Raw genomic sequence first — 18,258 nt, 5'->3', positions numbered from 1 at the left:
CACATATTTCATTGATATGGTTCCACCTCTGGCAGTTTCTTTTATTCTGGAAGTAATTTCATGAGAAGGGAGAGGGAGAAGAATTCCTAAGAATTCCTAAGAATTGGCAGATCTGTGTATTAGTGAAACTCAAAGGGTGCAGACTCATAGAGTCATTTTAACCTTGGGAGCTTTGTTGGTTTTGTTTCAGAGTATTCTTTACCAGGAAATACTGTAGTCACCAAAATTAGTCATTAGAGGAAGATCTAGGATTTTTATAATTCCTAAATACACAGTCATTCTTTTCTTACTGCTGACTCTATTGCAGGGCATCTGTAAATCTGTAGAACAAACCCGGACTTGTTATTAAAACCTGTAGGCGGTGTATTTGGGTGTGAGAGGAATGGCTGATTTCAGATTGATTATTAAGTAGTATTTTTGGTGATAGTCCAGGCTATTTTGAAAATGAAACTTATGAGGAAACAACTTTCAGCAGGTATGTGATAGTTTGGGAGTTTTTACTGTTAATGCAGAATTATAGTAGGCCTTATTTTTTTTCTTGAGCTTTTTAGAAATAAAAGAAATAGAATGGTCATCATGTATGAAGCAGCCATATTTCTGTCTTTGTTGACTGAGGGAGCCCTTGGAACAGCCTTCTCAATGCTTTGTGGGGTAAAACCAATGCCCGAGCGTGTGTTTGTCATATACTTTGACTAATTTGTGTTGGACTCCTGTGTATTAGGTAGAAAATTACATATATGAAATGTCTCCTCATTCCAGGAAAAACACTGACGGTTGATGCGCCTGATGGACACAGAGCTCACTTCTCTCAACAGACCACCCTTAACAAAGGACTTAGCAAGTCTATGGGATTTCTGTCCGTTAGAGGAACACGAGACGAGGAAGAGTTTTTCCAGGGCATTTCTGCAGATTACAGTTCGGGTCAGGAAGATGTTTTCTGTCCTCATAGGTGTAAAACCAGTGAGCTTGAGAAAAAAGGTCACCTTCACACAGATGTCCCTCCCAAACGGAAAATATGGGCTTCTTCCACAGATTTGCTTTGCACTACTGACAAGGCAGCTGAGAGGGACCATGCTGGAGGCCCTCACAGGCACAGCCATCAGTGTGAAACATTTACAGTAAGGACTTCTACTGCTGCCAGGAACAAGGAAGCAAGGTACTCTGATGGGAGCATAGCACTGGATGTCTTCGGACCACAAAAGCTGGACCAAACACGCCACATGCCTGAGACATCAACTTCTGCAGCAATATCAAGTGCCTTTGACAGGATAAGAGAGAGACAGAAGAAGTTGCAGCTTCTGAGGGAAGCTATGAATGTAGAAGGTTAGTGAAGCTTTGATTTTCTCAGTATTCCACTCGCCAAACAAAGATGTCTCATTATTATAAAGTTGAGTTCTCTTGTAGCAGCTCTTGAAACAGCTGAGGGCTTTGCTTCATCTTTTTTTTACATAAAGTGAAGTCATTACTCTGTTGTCAATGAGGATAAATTGGTTGTCCAGATTGCTCACTCAGAATAGTTGATCTCTAACCAGTATCAAGCTCATCAATTACAATTAGGAAAAAAAAAAAAGCTGGTAACAGCCAATTGTCAAGCAATTTTCCTTAAAGGAAGATTCTCATCTCCAGCTATTAGAGATGGATTTATGCCCCTGAGGAAAGGCAGAATTTCATCTCCAGATCTCTGTTTTTGTGCTGTATAACTCTGGACTTAAGCCCTTAAATATGAATTTTTTTTGGCCTTGTGTTCAGATCTTCACTGCAGTGGGAGCACTTCATACAAGTTCCATCAGTTCATTAAGAAAATGCATGGGGGAAGAACAAGTCTTCGTAATTGTTGTGGGGAAAGTTATAAAATTACCTTGATGCAGAACCCTCTGGAACTAGAGCTGCATGTTTTATTTTCTTTGGTTTTGTGGGGTGATTTTCAGGGGCTATAAGTTTGAGACAGTTGGATAGAAACTGAGAGCAGAGCTGGATCCTGCTTGTGCTGGGCCAGAAAGCATCACTTGGTCATCCAAGGTGTATGGTGCAAGAGCTGTACGTATAGAGCTGGCTCAGGCATTTACTCAGGGGTACTCAAAGACTCATGAGTTAGCCTGCCTGTTGTGTGACAGGAGTAACTGTGAAAACACACCCTACCTTGACTTCCTTCTTCTGCCTGAGGTGTAAACACCTCCATATTAAGGAGAGATGATAAAGCCTTTTGTCAAGGTTGAATTTCTGAAAATGCCTGCTCATGCCCTTTGTAGCCAGCTTGGGAGATGCTTGTATTGCAATTAGCACGGGAAGCTGATCCTCTCTTGTGCATGTGAGCCTTTTGTTCCAGAAAGGAGGAGTGTAACTGAAGTGGCATAGGCAGGTTAAAAAGCTGCTGTGATTTCTGTACAGCTGGAGTTGTCCTGTGCTATCAGATCAGCATCTTCCATTGAGGAGATGAGGGTCACGTTATCGTTGAAGAACTGAAAACAGATGAAAGCACCACTGTATAGTTACCATTGTTTATCTCTACAGAAGTTTATTATCTGTTGTTATCTACCAGGATGTCTGATGAGGGAAGCTGGTTGGCTTTTGGTTTAAGAGTCTGAAATCAACAGGGTCTATCTCAAGTTTATGAGTCAACTGGGATCGCTGGGGATAGGCAGCTGACAGGGTTTAAGAGAAGGCCACTCCCAGCATTGGGAAAGCTCAATAGCCTTGTTGTTCAGGAGTGCAGCTTTGTGCAGGTTTGTGTTGCATAAGAGCAAAACCAAAAGCATGGCCAAACCCCTTGATGAGCAATGGGTTTATCATTCTCATTCGGGCAGATTGGGAGATGGCAGAAAACAAAACATGCCCGTGCTTTGCAAACTGAGATCGGTCAGATGTGTGAAACTACTCAATTCATAAGGGGAATGGGTGAAAGTGTAGTCAAAGTAAACTGGGGACTGGGCCTTCATAGTCACAGAGGCTGAGGGACAAACATGTACAGGGAAGACTGAGGCAATAGCCAATGACTCGCTGCCCATCCTTCTGAATTACTTGCTAGGAAAAAAGTAAAGACACTTTCTCAACAGGTAGCTGAGTTTCAGAGTTTTCTATTTTCAAGGAAGGTGTGTTTCACTCGTGAAGGTGGGCATATGTGCTTTACTGTTATATTTTAGGCTCTCAATTGTTCAAATTTTTTGGTCAGTTAACTACTTAAAGAAAATCTTTTGGACCAGAAACTAGTTGTGAATGTGAATTTTTAATGAACCAGTTTAAAGGAGTATTCTAGTAAGATGGATGATGAATGCTTTTTCACATAGGAGTTAGTTGCTGTTATGTCTTTTAGGGCTTGAGAAGCCAGACTGGAAATATCTATTCTGCCTTAGCAAGCAGATTCACAAAAGTCTTAATACATAAAGTCTGCTGGTCTGTTAAGACTTCTTTCCCTTTTCCTTTTTTTGTTCCATACCAATCCTCATCTTACATTTTTTTACATGAGACATGTCTCTTGAGATCTTTTGTAAAAACTCTATTGCCAGTTTCATCTGTCAAAGAAATGAAAAATACAGTCTTGAGTTTTTATGTGTTACTGTTGTATGTAATTTTGGAGTACTTAGTGGGTAGACAGATATTTCCACATCCAACACTATCAAGTGTCAAGTGTGTGTAGAATTACTCTTCTGACCAGAGCAGCTGAGAGGCATGAGTGAAAAATAGAGAAGGAGAATAACTAACTTCAGAAGTTCATGCACTTTGGAATAAGAGTTCAGTTCAGTTTGGAGGGGGAGGAATGGGCAAGGAGTCACGGGAAACAGGGTTATGGCTGGCTAGCAGAGGAGACACAATCTGCCTTCTCTTTGGTAGGTCTGGGGATATTTTCACTGCAGTTGAGCCCAGGTCTAGGTTACAGCTAAGCCTGTGTAAATTGTATTAAGCCTCTGCTTTTGGCTGTATGCATTGTTTTTCCATTTTTGAATTGTGAAGTGACATTGGACTCTCTGTGAGTTGAACTTGGTGAGATAAAACTTCCCTCCTCAAACTACAAAGGAATTTAAGTGACATATGGGACATATGGCTTATTTTTCTTTACCTTACTTTGGGTTAAGCTGGAAAACTTTTCTGCTTTTCATAAAACCTTAAGGAGCTGACTGCCTTGGAAAAAGAACATGTTCTTATGCACAGGCTGTGGTTTGCCAAGCTTTCACTCAGAACAGATTTTTACAATCTAAGTTATAAACTCATGAAAAGCAAAGTTTATAGTGGGAAGAATGACAGAGCTTTAATTACAGCTGTGCTGTGGTACTTTGTAGTGAGCTGCAGACCATCTAAATTGCACTATAATATACTGTTAGAACATTTCAGATTTAGCCTCAAAAGGCTTACAAGGACATGGTCCTTGTGACTGCCTTGCTCTTGAACTTGCTGGCTTATGTTAATCTGCTGTACAGTTTCAGGGTTGAGGTTGTTTATCTCTTCTATACTGAAGATGATTGTTTATGATTAGGTGCCATTTAGCCAGATGGGGCAAGGCCAAGAGTCTGCTATTTGACTTATGGTGTAGCCAAGTCTGATCACTAATAAGGGACTCCAAAAGTATGTGTTAATCTTACCAAGACAGTAAGTTCTTCATCTTTGCCTTTTTCTTCATTCTTGTTTTCTTATGGAGGTTATGTGACCTTAGAATTTATTAGAGTTAAGAAGTTGTTAGGTGTTAAACCCAAACATCTTACCTGTACCCAGAGAGCAGGTTTTGTTTTTAGTGTTCTTTTGAAACTTAGAAATTGTTGCCTAGCCCCTGCTGATAGTGTCCCATTTCTTTCAGAGAGAAAATAACAATCTATTACATTTTTCAAGCTTGCATTGCAGCTCAAGAGTGTGAAGGTGTCGTCTGTTCCCCCATGCTCCAGGTTTTTTTGCCTTCTCTCCCTCCCAAGTGTATCTCCTGATACTTGGCAAGTGTACACACACTCAAGTTTTCCTATCCTAGGCCTGCCTTCCAATGGCTCAGTAGCAAGGCACAAGGCTGTGAGATGGTAATGGTAGCCTTGTCTGAACCTCTCCTTTTGCTTAGGCAGCTCCTCCCCCCCTCTTTGTTTTGGGTGAATGCATGTGACTGTGGTCACAAGGGTTTTCAAGATGAAGAAGAGATGAGAATGTTGACTCTATGATTAGAAGGTTTGATTTATTATTTTATTATATATGTTACATTAAGATTATACTAAAAAGAAATAGAAAGGAAAAGGTTTCTTCAGAAGCTAGTTAAGCTAAGAATAGAAAAGAATGAATAACAAAGATCTATGTCTCAGACAGAGAGTAAGAGCTAGCTCTGCTATGAGTGGTCAGTAAATCCAAACATCTACAGGAGACTAATTATGGGTCTACCTGTTGCATTCTACCGCAGCAGATAACCATTGTTTACTTTTGGTTGCTGAAACTGCAGCTTCTCACAAGGAAAAATCCTAAGAAAGGATTTTTCATGAAAGATGTCTGTGACAAATGCATAATTCAAAGTGAAAGGATTTATATGTTACTTGACTGAATGAGTATCCTTTTTTTAAATTTTTTTTTAAAATGCAGTGTTGTTTATGAGGATGTTGTAAGTGAGATAGAAGCATAAAGCTTGCCCATGTCCTTGTGGAATACAGGAGGACAAAACCAGGTATGAGAGTAGTAACATAGCTGCCTGTGGGTTGAAATAGCATACGGGGCAAAAAAAGATGGGAGGATAGTGAAAAAGTTTATCTTGCTGAAGCTCTGGAATGCTGAATCCAGGGGTGGGGAAATGGGGGTGGTTTGAGAATATTCTCAAGGCTTTGCTAAATGTTTTTGAAGTTGGGAACCATGTGAATTCCAGACCCACAAGTTGTGTTTATTCCCCTCTATTTCTACCTTTATTTTTTTTCCAGCAAAAAACACAGATTATTAAGTCCTCAGATTTTATGGTTTTTGTGCAATTATTGTTCTTGCTTCATAGAGTCCGCAGGAAGTGGCAGTAATAGTCTATATTTCTAGAGAAGAGTCGTTTCCTCCTAAGTCTTCTTCCATGTGTTTATCTCATGAAACTTCTCATTAGCTACCTTGAAGACTTACTTGGACTCCATTTATGAAATTTCCATGTTATGACAGCCTGTGTTTAGCTGGCAAGGTTGCAGTTAAAGATTACAGTTAGGGATACTCAAAATGCCTGGATTTTAGGCGCTCTCTTAATTTAAAGGTACATTTTTGAATAAGGGAAAATTTCTGCAGGTAATCAGGTAGCTGTTGGTAGCAAATGTATCCCAGTAGATTAAGCCCCAGAGGTTTGAATTTGGGAGTTTCTGTAGAAGTGGGTTAAATGGGAGATTTGATTTAGGGGGGAAAAAGTGAATAGTTGCTTTACAAACTTAGCACTGTGGATTCATTGAAGTGCACATACTTCCTTTTTCTCTAGAATTCTGTGTTCTGGGTTTCTGAGTTCACTGTGGGCCATTCCAGTCATGCACAATGGCACATCTGTTTGCATGTGAAAGCAAAGGAAGGGGCAGTTTGCACATGTCTCTGTGGTGCTGCAGTGTGATTTAAATTCATTTGTGACAAAATAGATTCTCATGTGGTTGGTGTGTCCAGTAGAACAATATTCAGAAATCATTTTAATGAATCTGAGAGGTAGGATAATGGACTGATGCTATTTTGGTTAGAGAACTCCAGCTGTTGATTTTACTGGGATAAGAGATGCTGGCTTTTCAAGGAAGAAGGTATTTGTGGGATATCTGTAAAATACAAGTACTGTGGCATCAGCAGCTATTACTTTGTGCTGAGTTTCACAGCTTAACATTGGGTAGTAAACCAGCTCTAACAATTGCATAATTGCACAGCAGAATGGCATCTGCTTTATCTCATCTGTCAAGCTTTCAGCAGCTCACACAATCTGAGATTGTCAATTTCTGGTCAATACATTGCATTCTCAGTTGGATAAAACATTTAAATTAAAACAGGCAAACAACTTTGTTAGACAAACTCTGTCTGGGGCTGTGTTAGTTTACATACCTTATCCCAGATGGCATGATCCAGATCCAGAAAACAGGGGTGTCTCTCTAAATACAGGACCCTTCAGTTCCTACCAGACCCTGGCGCTGTTATTGTTAATCTCTCTGTTTTCCTTTCCAGCCTAGCACTAGAGATGTGTGTCCTCTGCAGTTTTCCAAGGCTACATTTTTCTACATTAGATTACATCTAATCTAAGGTACATTAGGTCCTGCCAGGCCCTCTGCACCAGATGGGGCTCCCTGGGGGTTGCCTGGACAGCTGGTGACTTGGACTGCATGTGCAGTACAGCTTTCTCATGTGGAATGTGAGTGGTGGAAACCTTGCAAGTTAGAATGAGCCTGCCCCCCTGGAAGTCTGAATGGGATAGCTTCCTTTGTCAGTTGTTGGATATGAATCCCTACCAGGAATTTGAACTGGATCTCGATGTCCTTCCTGTTAAACCTATACTGGCTTGAATAAGATAGTTCAAGTTTTCTTAGATGAAAAGGGAAAAAGGAAAAGCAAACATGAAGCTAATCTATTGATTTAACTCATGGGAAAGAAGTGAGTCCCAGCTTCTCCTGAAGGACAGTTAATGTGTTTTAAGTGGTGTTACAGTACCACTCTCCTGTAATAGACACCCACCAGCAAACTTCAAAGGGCAAACAAGAGCTCTCTCCCTGTCACGAAACCGTCGGTTTAATTCTGCCGCCTTCTCTGTGCCGCCAGAAATAATTCTGTAATGATGTGTATTTGAAAACCTGGGTATCTGATGTGACTGGTGTTCAGGGTAATGAAATTCCAAGCTGAATGTGGTTCTCTGATTTCTGTTGAAGTTGGCTGAGGTGAGGCTCTCTGTAAGTGACTTGTCTGGGCTTGCGGGTCTCGCCTTGCGTAAATAGCGTGTTTTGTTATTTCATGCTGCACGATGTGCCCGGGAGGTTGTGCTCTGCTGGTTTTGATAGGGAACTTGAAAAAGCACCACTGGAGCACTAAGCAGCACAAAGACAGACTTTCCAACTTGTAATGCATCATCTACCTTTGCATCATGCTTATTTCACTTATTAGTACAAATTCTATATATTCATTTTAGTTACGCACTCTTAAAACATGCTTAAACTCATGGATTTTCTTCTATTAAGGAATGAAATCATTCCAAGTGTTCTGTTAAAAGATGTAATCTAAACAGTGAAATGTTGAGGAAGCTAACTGATGCCATTATTTTTGCTACGATGTGCTTTGTGTTTATAGAAGTTTGATCAGTTCTGAAGTCTCTCTTCAGTCACCAAAAATTTTTAAACAAACAAACCAAAAAAACCCAAGAAACTGAGCAAACCAAGACCATTCAGAATTCCCAGGGAAAATTGTAAAGAGATGAGAGATAAGTTGTTTTATTGTAGTCTCTAGCTTTTGTTGTCATTTTTCAGCTCCTTCCCAGACAGACAGTTTGTCTAGAAGTTTGTCCTTACTTTTGGAACTACTGTATGAAAATCTAAACTTTAATTTGATCGCAGAAATGGGACTTGTGACCTTTGGAAGGCAATTCTTAATTAGAAGCTTAGCTTGGACATGATCCAAGTGCCTTCTTTGAAGTTAAATCCTAATATGCTACATTAGAATTGAGGAGAACTTGCTGGAGGAGAGAGCATAAATTATTTGGATGGCTATGCAAGCATTATAGATAGAATATTGTCAATATTTACATTTTAATGGAGTATTTGCAGGTTTGCAGTGCATACTCTGTCTGTGCCCTGGAAGGAAGGCACTTGGTTAAGAGGGAGTGCAGTGCTGGGGGGATGTATAAGGGGTGTACACAGATGTTTGTGTAGGCCAGCAGAGAACTGGAAGGAAGATGCCCCAGCAGCAAACAGTTCCACATCTGTATATGTTTTCTCTAAACTGAGCAAAATGGATATAAATCTAGAGGATTTACATAAAATTTCAGGATGTAGCTTCTTAATTGCCTTGAAACTTTGTCTGATAGCCCAGCATGGAAAGGCTGTTGAATGCTTCCAGCAGATGAAAATAATACATTTGCTTGTGTTCTTGGGTTAAGTTGTGTGGTCTTGATTAGGGAGAAGGATGTGGCAAGACAGGAGCGTGGTCCTGTCTCCAGCTCTATTTGTGAGTAGCTTTGAGCCTTGTTGGGCCTTATGTGAGGATCTGTGACAACATTGAGACAAATGGTGTATGGAAATTTTGCTTTTTGTTTCTTGGTTCATGGACTTCTTGGCCTACAGCATGGCACCAGCCCCTGCTAACAGGATGAGTCAGGAGAAATCAAACACCCTGCAGAGTCCCATAGCATGCCACCATCTACAAACACTTGTCTCGTGGTTTAACTGCATATTTCTGTTTTATCATGGGTTTGGTGTTTTCAGAATTTAGTGTCTCAAAGAACCAGAATGGAGCCATAATTTGTGTGCAATTTGAGAAGCCCTGGCTGCTGACTAAGTGGAAAAAAATAAGTCTGTTTAAAATCTCACGTCATTTTTTATTGTTCCCTCTCCATCATCTTGCTTCAAAGTCAGTTCAGCAGACTTGAAAAACCTACAGCTAATAAAACTACTGGGAAACAAGAGGTCTGGTTTTAGTTAAACACTTCAGTAGTGTAGCTCCAGTGTTGTGTGTGGATTGATGCCTCACTTAAGGGCAAGGAGCATTTTGAAAACACATCTCCAAAAGCTACCCACTGAATTTGGTTTTTATTTCCCATGGTAGGCAAGTAATTGCTAGACTGGGGGCAGATTTCTTTGTTGTAAAATCCACAATGTTGAAGGTAGCCATTGTGGAAGACTGAAGCAACCTCACTGCTCCCACACAGCCCCAGTGGATTCTTTTCATCTTGCTGTAGGTCCATACTGTTCCTTTCTCAGAGTTAAATGGTAAAATGTTCTTTGGATAAATTGGGATTTATCCTGCTAAACTGTGCAACTGTGATGGGCTGGTGAGACCTGTTGGTTTCATGAGTTGATTTGTAGCTTTGCTTACCTTTCCCAGTTTTCTTAAAGATTCCCTACACAGCTCAAGTGAGCTGGGTTAAAATGGGGGGAATAAAGGCTTTTAAAGAGGAAGGTTTTGGAAACAGTCCAAAATAAACATGAACAAACTTTAGTTCTTAGAGTGCTGCATTATCTTACTTCTTTTCATGCTTCTGTCATCTTTAGAATTTTTCCTACTTCTGTAGGAATTCTGTATGAGTAGTGTTGTTGACTAACCTGTCATCTGACCTAACAGAAGTTAAGCAGCAGGTTTATTGGTCCCTCAGAATTTTTCACCACATTTTGTTTTCTGGGTGTGAAAAGTTGGAACTTCTGATTTCCTTGTTGCAGCCTCCAGAAACATCTGCTCATGTGTTCCCCATTTTGTATTCTTGCATTGCATGTTCCTTGCTGTAGTGACTGGCACTTGTTTTCACAGCAGTTATATGTGCTTTCTCTATATCACTGCTTTTGTTTTCAAAAGCATTAACTATAGTCAGACCAGAAACAGCCTTCTGCAAATGAGGACACCTGAGGTTTTTTGCCTCATTTTGACAGTGAAGCATTGGTGTTCCCAAGATGTAGAGACTCTTTTTGTGTGTGTGTGTGTGTTTTGCTTTAATGCACATTCTGTGTATGGTTGTTGGCTTGTGCTTAGGAGAGTTCTGGGAGATGGTTGCAGATGTCAAGTACATACCCCCTTCTGTGGAGTCCTTTGCTCCAGTATGTTATGTAATCCCCTGGGAGTAGGAACTGAGACTGCTGTATTGATTTCTCATCACATCAGTTTAGCTGTTCTGGTTAATTAAATATCCTCTAGGGGCTTACTAATTGATTGTTAATCATATTTTGTGGATGTCAAAGATGAGCAGAATTATAATTTTCCAGTGCTTGCTTTATCTCTCTGGATATTTTTCTTTTCATGTCATAAAGGAGCCAGGGACCGAATTCTGGTGATTGCTTTTTACATGCAAGAGGTGCACACCAAACGCTTGCACCTGGTTTGTTTGTGCAGGAGGGATCTGGTTTTGTCTTGGGTCTCAATGAGGTTTTTTAATACCAGTTTTAGCTTGGAAGTGATGTTGAGGGAGGCTCAGAGGAGGTGGCTGCATTGGGATAGTCAGGAGTGGCCAGGCTGACCACAGAACCCTCAGGCCATGGGAACAGAATGGGACTGCCCAGCATCCCCTGGGCGTTTGCTTTTAGACTCCATAGCCACAGGCATTTTAAAGTGGTATAAAAATATTTTTTAAAAATTCAAATGTTTGTGTTTGATTTTTACATTATGACTGTTGCTTTCTACTTCTGACACCTTGATTTAAACTTTCAGAGCCTTTGAGAAGGTACAAATCTTATCACAGCGATGTTTATAGTACTTCGAGTGAAAGTCCATCTGTTATTTCTTCAGAACCAGATTTCAGGCAAGGTAAGACCTATGTTTAAAAACCAACCAACCAACCAAAAACCCAAAGAAACAAAAAAACCTAAAAAAAAAGTTTGAGATGAAAACCAGACCACTAAAGCCTTTAGCAGGAGTCTTGATAATTGTCCTGATACGAAGTTCTAAGATGATGAAATTACTTGATGTACAGATCAGCATAATGTGCAGTCTGTTCAGAAGTAAGTTTGACATGAGGCACTCTGGGAGGGAACTTGGTAGGAAAAGCTGGAAATAATTAACTTTTTACTAGAAGTGTTCTTTTTTAAATAACAGAAAATGCTGCAGAAAAATGATGGAGTTGTTGTTAGTGCACAGTAACCGTGAATTACAAAAGCTTCATGTGGGACCTCCATAGTATAATTATATCAGTGGGATTTATTATGATGGTTAAGTGGTTTATAATTTATATGCCAAGGATTTCAGTGTAATGCTAAAGTACTACACAGTACAGGCTGTTAGTAAGGTAAATTTAAGTAGTTTATATTAAATCAATCACTTGAAAAAGCAGGAGATGATACGAAAGATTATTTGCTGATGTATGGCAGGAAGAATCATCTTTACAGAATCATTGTAAAAAATGGAGACAAATCATTTGGTGAAAATTAGGAAAGAAAACAATAGTTAGGAAGCTGGAATATAGCTGCACTATATGTATTCTGTAAGCACAGAATTCCAGCCCAGCCTCCATGTACTCACTGCTCTCTCAACCTCCTTTGTCATTGTCTGTCCTTGTGCTTACTGAGCCAGAAGCCTGAGGAGCAGTAACAAATTCTGAGGCTCCTGTAATTTCCCTTTGCTTGCTTGCAATTTGGAACAGACTGTTTACGTGTTCCGGTCCAAAGTCAACATCTCCTAAGTTTGTACAGGCAAGATAGAGCTGCCTCCTGCTGCCTTCTGGTAGAAGTATATCTGGGCTCAGTGAAATGACTGCAAAAAAACCCAACTATTTCTAATTCAATGTGGCTTTAGTGTGTTCTGCAGGAGCTCTCCTGCCAGCTCTGTTTGCTGAGGGTACAGTAAGAGGGGGAAGTGAAGTGCTGTGCAAAATCAAGCCTGAAGTGTGGCATCTCAGGTGCTGCCACAGGAAGATCTCCCAGCAAAAGCTGTAATTTTACAAAGAGAATCACAGGTTAATGTATTGCCAAAAGGAAAAAAAAAAAACCCCTATAAATTATAATGAGGAGTCAGATTCCAGAGATAATGATTAGAAGTTCAGATACTGCCTTCTTAGCTCCTTTTTTGTGTACTGGATGCATAGTTAACTAGCTGCTCTCTTTCTGGTCTGGAGTAGTTTTGTATGATGTGTCTGCCATGTTTGTTTCAACTCATGGCTGACAAAAAAGATATGTTTCCTTGGGAAGGGGTCTATGAAATTTTGTGAAATTTTATTGTGATTTCTTTTAGGCCTTCCTTAGTATTCTTCTTCAAAGGTCTGTCAGCTGTTTTTGCTGGGGTAAAACTGTAAGGTAGCTCTGAAAACTGAAATCAACTTCATAATGTTAACTTGTTTCATACTGTAGTGCCATTGTGCAGAGCAGATAAATTTGATTCCTTCTGAGTAATCTCATATGACTGATAAATCCTTGAGGTTTAGGTGGATTACTCTTTGTAATGTGTGTGTTTTGTTGCCCAGTCAGGTATTAATTTGTCTTTTGGTTTGCTAGTGAGAAGAAATGAAGTTTTCAAGAGAGATGATGCCAGTGGTGTGTTATCAGGTGCTGATGATATCTCCACATCAAGTCAACCTAATTCTCAGAGAACAAGGTAAACCCTTTGAAAACAATATGGCTTTTTCTTTATCAAAGAATGTATTCTAAATCTGCAGGTGAAGTTTTTCACTCCCATCGCTGCTTCTGGTTAAGACTATAAAAACAAGGCATGTAATACTTGAATGAAAATAGTGTTTCAGAATTAAATATTGCATTCTGAAGTAAAAGTCTCATGATGCTCTGTAATGTAGAGGTCAGTTGGGTGCCTACATTCAGTTCCCATGTTTAATGGAGACTGGGTTGAACTCAGGCTGTTATAACTGTCAGAAGGTCAGAGGCCATGTTCTGCTTGGAAATATTTAATTATTTTTAAATCATACTTTTCCAGAACAAAGTTTTTCAAATTACTGATATTAATATAGATTTATTTGTGGGGTTTTTTTTCATTTAATAACAAAATGGAACCATGCTTATTTCCTTGAAATACATCAAAAGCAATACATTTGGTTTGGTTGTTTTGGCAAAATCTTTAGTTCATGTTTTTGTGTTTGGATTCATTTTTTTAATACCTCAGCACTTACTAAGCAGGCCAATTCAGCAACAATTTATGCTTTTTGAAAATTACTTTGCTGAGTAGTGTATTCAAATACAGGACTCATATGAGTTTCATTTTTCCAAGTGCCATTCATTAGTACAGCTTTAAAAAGTAGGTTCTTTGAAACTTTGAACATCACCTTTGATACAGCATCTTTTTAATACAGCAGAAGCATATCTTGCCATATCTATTACATTTTGAGAATAGTTCCCCTCTAAAGGTTTGAAAAGTTTTACTGACATTGACTTTCTGGACTTAAAAGTTTCTTCTGGTCTCTTCCACATACCTAATCACCTTGGAAGATTTTATCAAAATTATGCAGATAATTTTTGAAGCAAGGGGTAAAAAATAAAGGCACATCTCTTTCTTCCCTTCTTCCCTCATCACATCACAGCAACAAAGCCTCCCCTTGGCAGCTTTTTGCTTTGTATTCTGTAGATCAGGAGCAATATTGCTGCTGTGCTGAATATTCTAGGATATTTATATGGTTTTGGCATATGTTGGAGGAGAATCCTGCTCTATCCTATTAAAGAAACTTGGAAATGTGTGAAGATTGGACCCGTGTTGGGTGATGTGACGCTGCTGGTGAATGTGTCCTTAAAGCAAAGGGTAAATAGGGCTTAGAGCCATGCTTTGAACATGGGGATGAAATAAGTGAGTGTCTGCTCCTTGCACTATATTGTGTGCCAGAAGTGGATCTGGGTAAGGCAGGGTCTCAAATGAACTGCAGGGCAGTTTGAACTGCATCTCAGGGCAGGTGAGCACGAGAAGAGCTCCTTGGGGGTCATACAGCTTTTGGTTACCTCGTTTGGTGAATTGGTTTCCTTACTACCTGCAGTTTGCCTGAGAAATGCAGAGTCATCTAAAAACCTGTATATTGGCATTTCTGGCAGGGAAGAAGTGATTGGGTGCAGCTTAACTGAGTCCACACAGTTTTGTTGTCAGGAATATGATATCTGTGTGATGCTGTATGTGTTAACAGTGTCCAAGCAGTCATGGGAATCCTGCCTGTCTTCACATAATATATGTGCTTTTATGGCAGACTTCAAGGGTTACTGGTTTATATTCCATGTAACCCTGATAAGGAACTGTACATGTTTACTTTGTGTTTCATGCTGTTCTAGCACCACACTAAAACGGCAAATCAGATTATTGCCACTGTACGTACAGAAACAATATACAGATTTCTTATTTGCCTTTGTTTTTTTTTTAATTTTGGTGAAAACTGCTAAGTCAACCTTCCTGCTTTGCCTGGAACCCAGGAAATTGCCCATTCAGCACCGTAGTTATGCTTCCAAATAAACCTGCAGTAATTTGTGGATGCTGATAGAGAGCTTTTGTTTCTATTTACAAAGTATTTCAGAAACAGAAAGTAGTATGTGGTATGTAAATGAGTCACATTGTAAGTGAGTCATTGTTGTAAATGAATCAGGCCTATTATGCAAGTGAAAATGCTGAGGTGAAGCAGCACATAGTTTCTCATGGTTTGTTTCACATTATTTTATATTACTCTGTTCAGACTGGTGCCTTTAATGGATGTAATTTGTATATGAGTGAAATCAAGAAGGAAAATATGTTTTGCAAGCACAGCATAGACTTACCTGTTGTACTTAGCAACGGGATGAATTTTGCATGTATGTAACTATACAGTATTTTTTAGTATTTTTTAAAGTCTCCTGTATCCTTGACCTCCACTCTGATACTACTGCACTTGCACAAAAATATCATGGTAGGGTACCACAGGTAATTATTTACTGATTTTCATAATTGTTCACCCATTTTTATAGGTGAGGAAGTTTGGGTTTTTTCTTAATCTAACTACCAGACAGTACATATATCCAAGATGAAAAAATAAGACTGCCAGCTAGTTTTACTAGCTTTTTTTGCAGACCTACTGAGAAACAGGACAGCAGCCACAAGCAGAATTCAGTCCTGTACTAATACTTAGATTATACCTCTGTTACTAATGTGAGCTGAATAGAAAACTGTGTGCCCTCTCTGTCTTACTACAGCAGCTCATAAAAGATTCCAGTGCTAACAAGTGTAAAAGGAATTCTATCCAAGATGGTAGTTAGTTAAATGGGGGATTTCTAAGAAAATAACTTCATATTTTTATCCAGGACATTGCATGTTGCTGCTCTAAAATGTCCTGTGTTGCAACACACCATGGCTTTTATGGATTCAGAAACCTCAGGTCTCAAAGTAAAACTGGTGATAACAAGTAGTTCCAAGGAGCAGGATCTCAGAGTTTACATGCTTTGGCTGGCCATTTGATTCCACAGTTTGGGGAAGTATATGCAACCTAATCCTTTACTTAAATTTCATCAGCGCTGGGGAGCATGTTTCAGTGTCTCTCTCGTGTTCAAGAGACACCAACTGTACTTCAGTACATCTTAATTTTATTGCTCCTGTGGCATATTCTTAGAGCCAGTCTGTTTAATTATCCACAGAATTATCCTGATAAAATTGAGTTGTAAATCAAATAGGAGGGTTTGGATTTGAGGGAGGTTTCTTTTAAGAGAAGCAGCAAAGCTGTTCAGAGTTGTCAGAAGATGCAACTTGTGCTGTTTGGGTGGGCATGCCCTGATGTTAAATTAGCAGGAGCCATAGACACTCAATATTACCCTTCTTGTGGTCTGTGACTGTTGTTATCCTTTAAGCTTCTTGGAATGCATTCCTTGTGGCAATGGCTTGTGTCTTGTTTCCTCTCTGCTTCTTATATTCCTTGGTTTTTTTCCTTTTTTACTTCTGTTTTCTTTTTCTTCCTTTACTATTTCTTCCTTTTTCTCTCTAGGAGCAGCAGCTGACATGGATCTCTTCCTTCTGTTGCCTTTTCCTTCCAGTAGATTTCATTTTCATACCCTTCCTACCTTACCAAAAGGCATCCATCTTTCTCAGTCTATTCCTGACCTTCCCACTGCACTAATCATTAGGGAATGCCTACCTGCTTCCCTTCTTCCAACTTCCTTCTCTGATCCAATACCTGCTAATTTCTTGGTAAGTACACCAGGTGAAGAGGGAATTCACTTCCTCTTTTTTTGTTTTTCCAAGTGTCAGCCTTCCAGGTTCGTGCTCCCCTACAATCTGCAGGTTAATAAGCAGCTGTGAGGTTCTGGTTTGCAGTCAGACACTGATGAAAATACAGACTAGCAGCCAAGTACTTGTCTGATGAAACACCACACAAAACACACTTCTGTGATGCTATCTCTTAGGAATGTAATTTAGACTCTTGACTCTTTTTTTTTTTCTTTTTTCCAGTAATAACATTTGCATATTCAGAACTTCACGAATGAGCTCTCCTCATTTCAGCAGTATTTCCTTTTGTGTAGGAGAGATGCATTCCTTGTCTTGGAACCTAAAGACTGAATCATGTTGCTCGTTCCCCATGAAAACTGGCAGTCTGACCTAGCCAGAGTTCATTTTACTGACCCAGGATGCTGAAATGTGCACATTTATGTTTGGTGATAGTGCTTATGTACTAAGACAGGAACATTTGTAAACTCTTAGGTTTTTGAGCTTCCTCCAGGGACACCCCACACCCACCCCAATTTTCAGAGAAATTAGTACATGTCAACAGAGATGATAAAACCAACCTACTGCATAAAAACTTCTCATTGCTGCTGTTGCTGTTTTTAAAAAGAAAGATCTTTTCTGCAGTGGTGTTTTCATTTTCACAGTAGCAAGTTTTTAGAGAGAGCCAGTTGCAACATGTCTCTTTCAAATGTCTTTGATAATTCATAGATATTTGTGTTCAGAAAGTGTTTGTTTTTGTTTTATTTCAGAGCCCATCCTTAGACCTTGATCTGAAGGGTTCTTGTGGGTGTATTTAACTTAGGGTTTTGTCAATATTCCCATATATGTCGATCCTAACAAGTTTCCTCACTGTGAAAAGCTAAGCATGTGCACATGTGTTGGCAGGTCTGGAGCCTTTTCTCATTTCTTTGTCCCTTTAGGTGCATGTTATTCAGTCTTTTGTAGAAAAATAAACAGAGGAGGGAGAAAGTAAATAAATGCTGTGATAGCCTTGCACAGGGAAAAGGCTTCCATTAATACATTTGTTCCATAACTACTCTGTGTGTTCCCTGAAATTCTCTTTGAGGAATGTTAGCATTGTTCTCTTATATTTAACTCTTCTTATTTTAAGGCTGGTTTTCTATGCTAACCAATGACACTTTAGTATTAAAAGTATTGGTATTAACTGGTAATGTTGTAAAAAGATGAAAATAAAATTTGAAATCACATCCAGTTTAGCAAGCGTAGGCAAGTGTAGTGGCTTGGACAGGGGCATTTTTCTCTTAGCTTATTAACAGATTTGTCACTCATCAAACATATCTTTAGGTTCTCCTAGGAAGTAGGTGTATAAATGTAAAGTATTTTTAAGAAGTCTGTATGTTACCTTACTACAAAGGGCCCTGTGTCACTCAGTGCACAATTACTCTCTATTTTTGTACATTTCTAAACCTGACTGCAATGATACACAGGCTTCTAAACATCTTCTTCGCTTTTTCATGTTTTTCATTACTCAGTTTGGGTGGTATGCTTAACACTCAGTTCAGACTTGCC

The 18,258-nt window shown here is 39.4% G+C and overlaps 1 protein-coding gene across 7 annotated transcripts in view; it reads left to right on the top strand.

The window, feature by feature from the left end:
* The window catches only part of PTPN13 (protein tyrosine phosphatase non-receptor type 13), a 112,931-nt gene that overhangs the window by 53,507 nt on the left and 41,166 nt on the right, over positions 1–18,258 (top strand). For 6 of the 7 annotated variants that reach the window (XM_071431529.1, XM_071431528.1, XM_071431526.1 and 3 more), the window contains exons 7-9: positions 760–1,323; positions 11,281–11,376; positions 13,056–13,155. In XM_071431529.1, the coding sequence (XP_071287630.1) occupies positions 760–1,323; positions 11,281–11,376; positions 13,056–13,155 (760 nt within the window). Of the gene's footprint in view, positions 1–759; positions 1,324–11,280; positions 11,377–13,055; positions 13,156–15,283; positions 16,693–18,258 lie in introns of those variants that run through there. The other variant, XM_071431533.1, reaches the window with a different exon arrangement.

This window comes from Agelaius tricolor, unplaced genomic scaffold (genome assembly GCF_023055355.1).
Source record: "Agelaius tricolor isolate 1412-34295 unplaced genomic scaffold, bAgeTri1.0.p SCAF_8, whole genome shotgun sequence".
Classification (NCBI taxonomy): Eukaryota; Metazoa; Chordata; class Aves; order Passeriformes; family Icteridae; genus Agelaius; species Agelaius tricolor.
The sequence above is the reverse complement of the archived record's forward strand: the minus strand, read 5'-3'. Positions and strand labels throughout refer to the sequence as shown.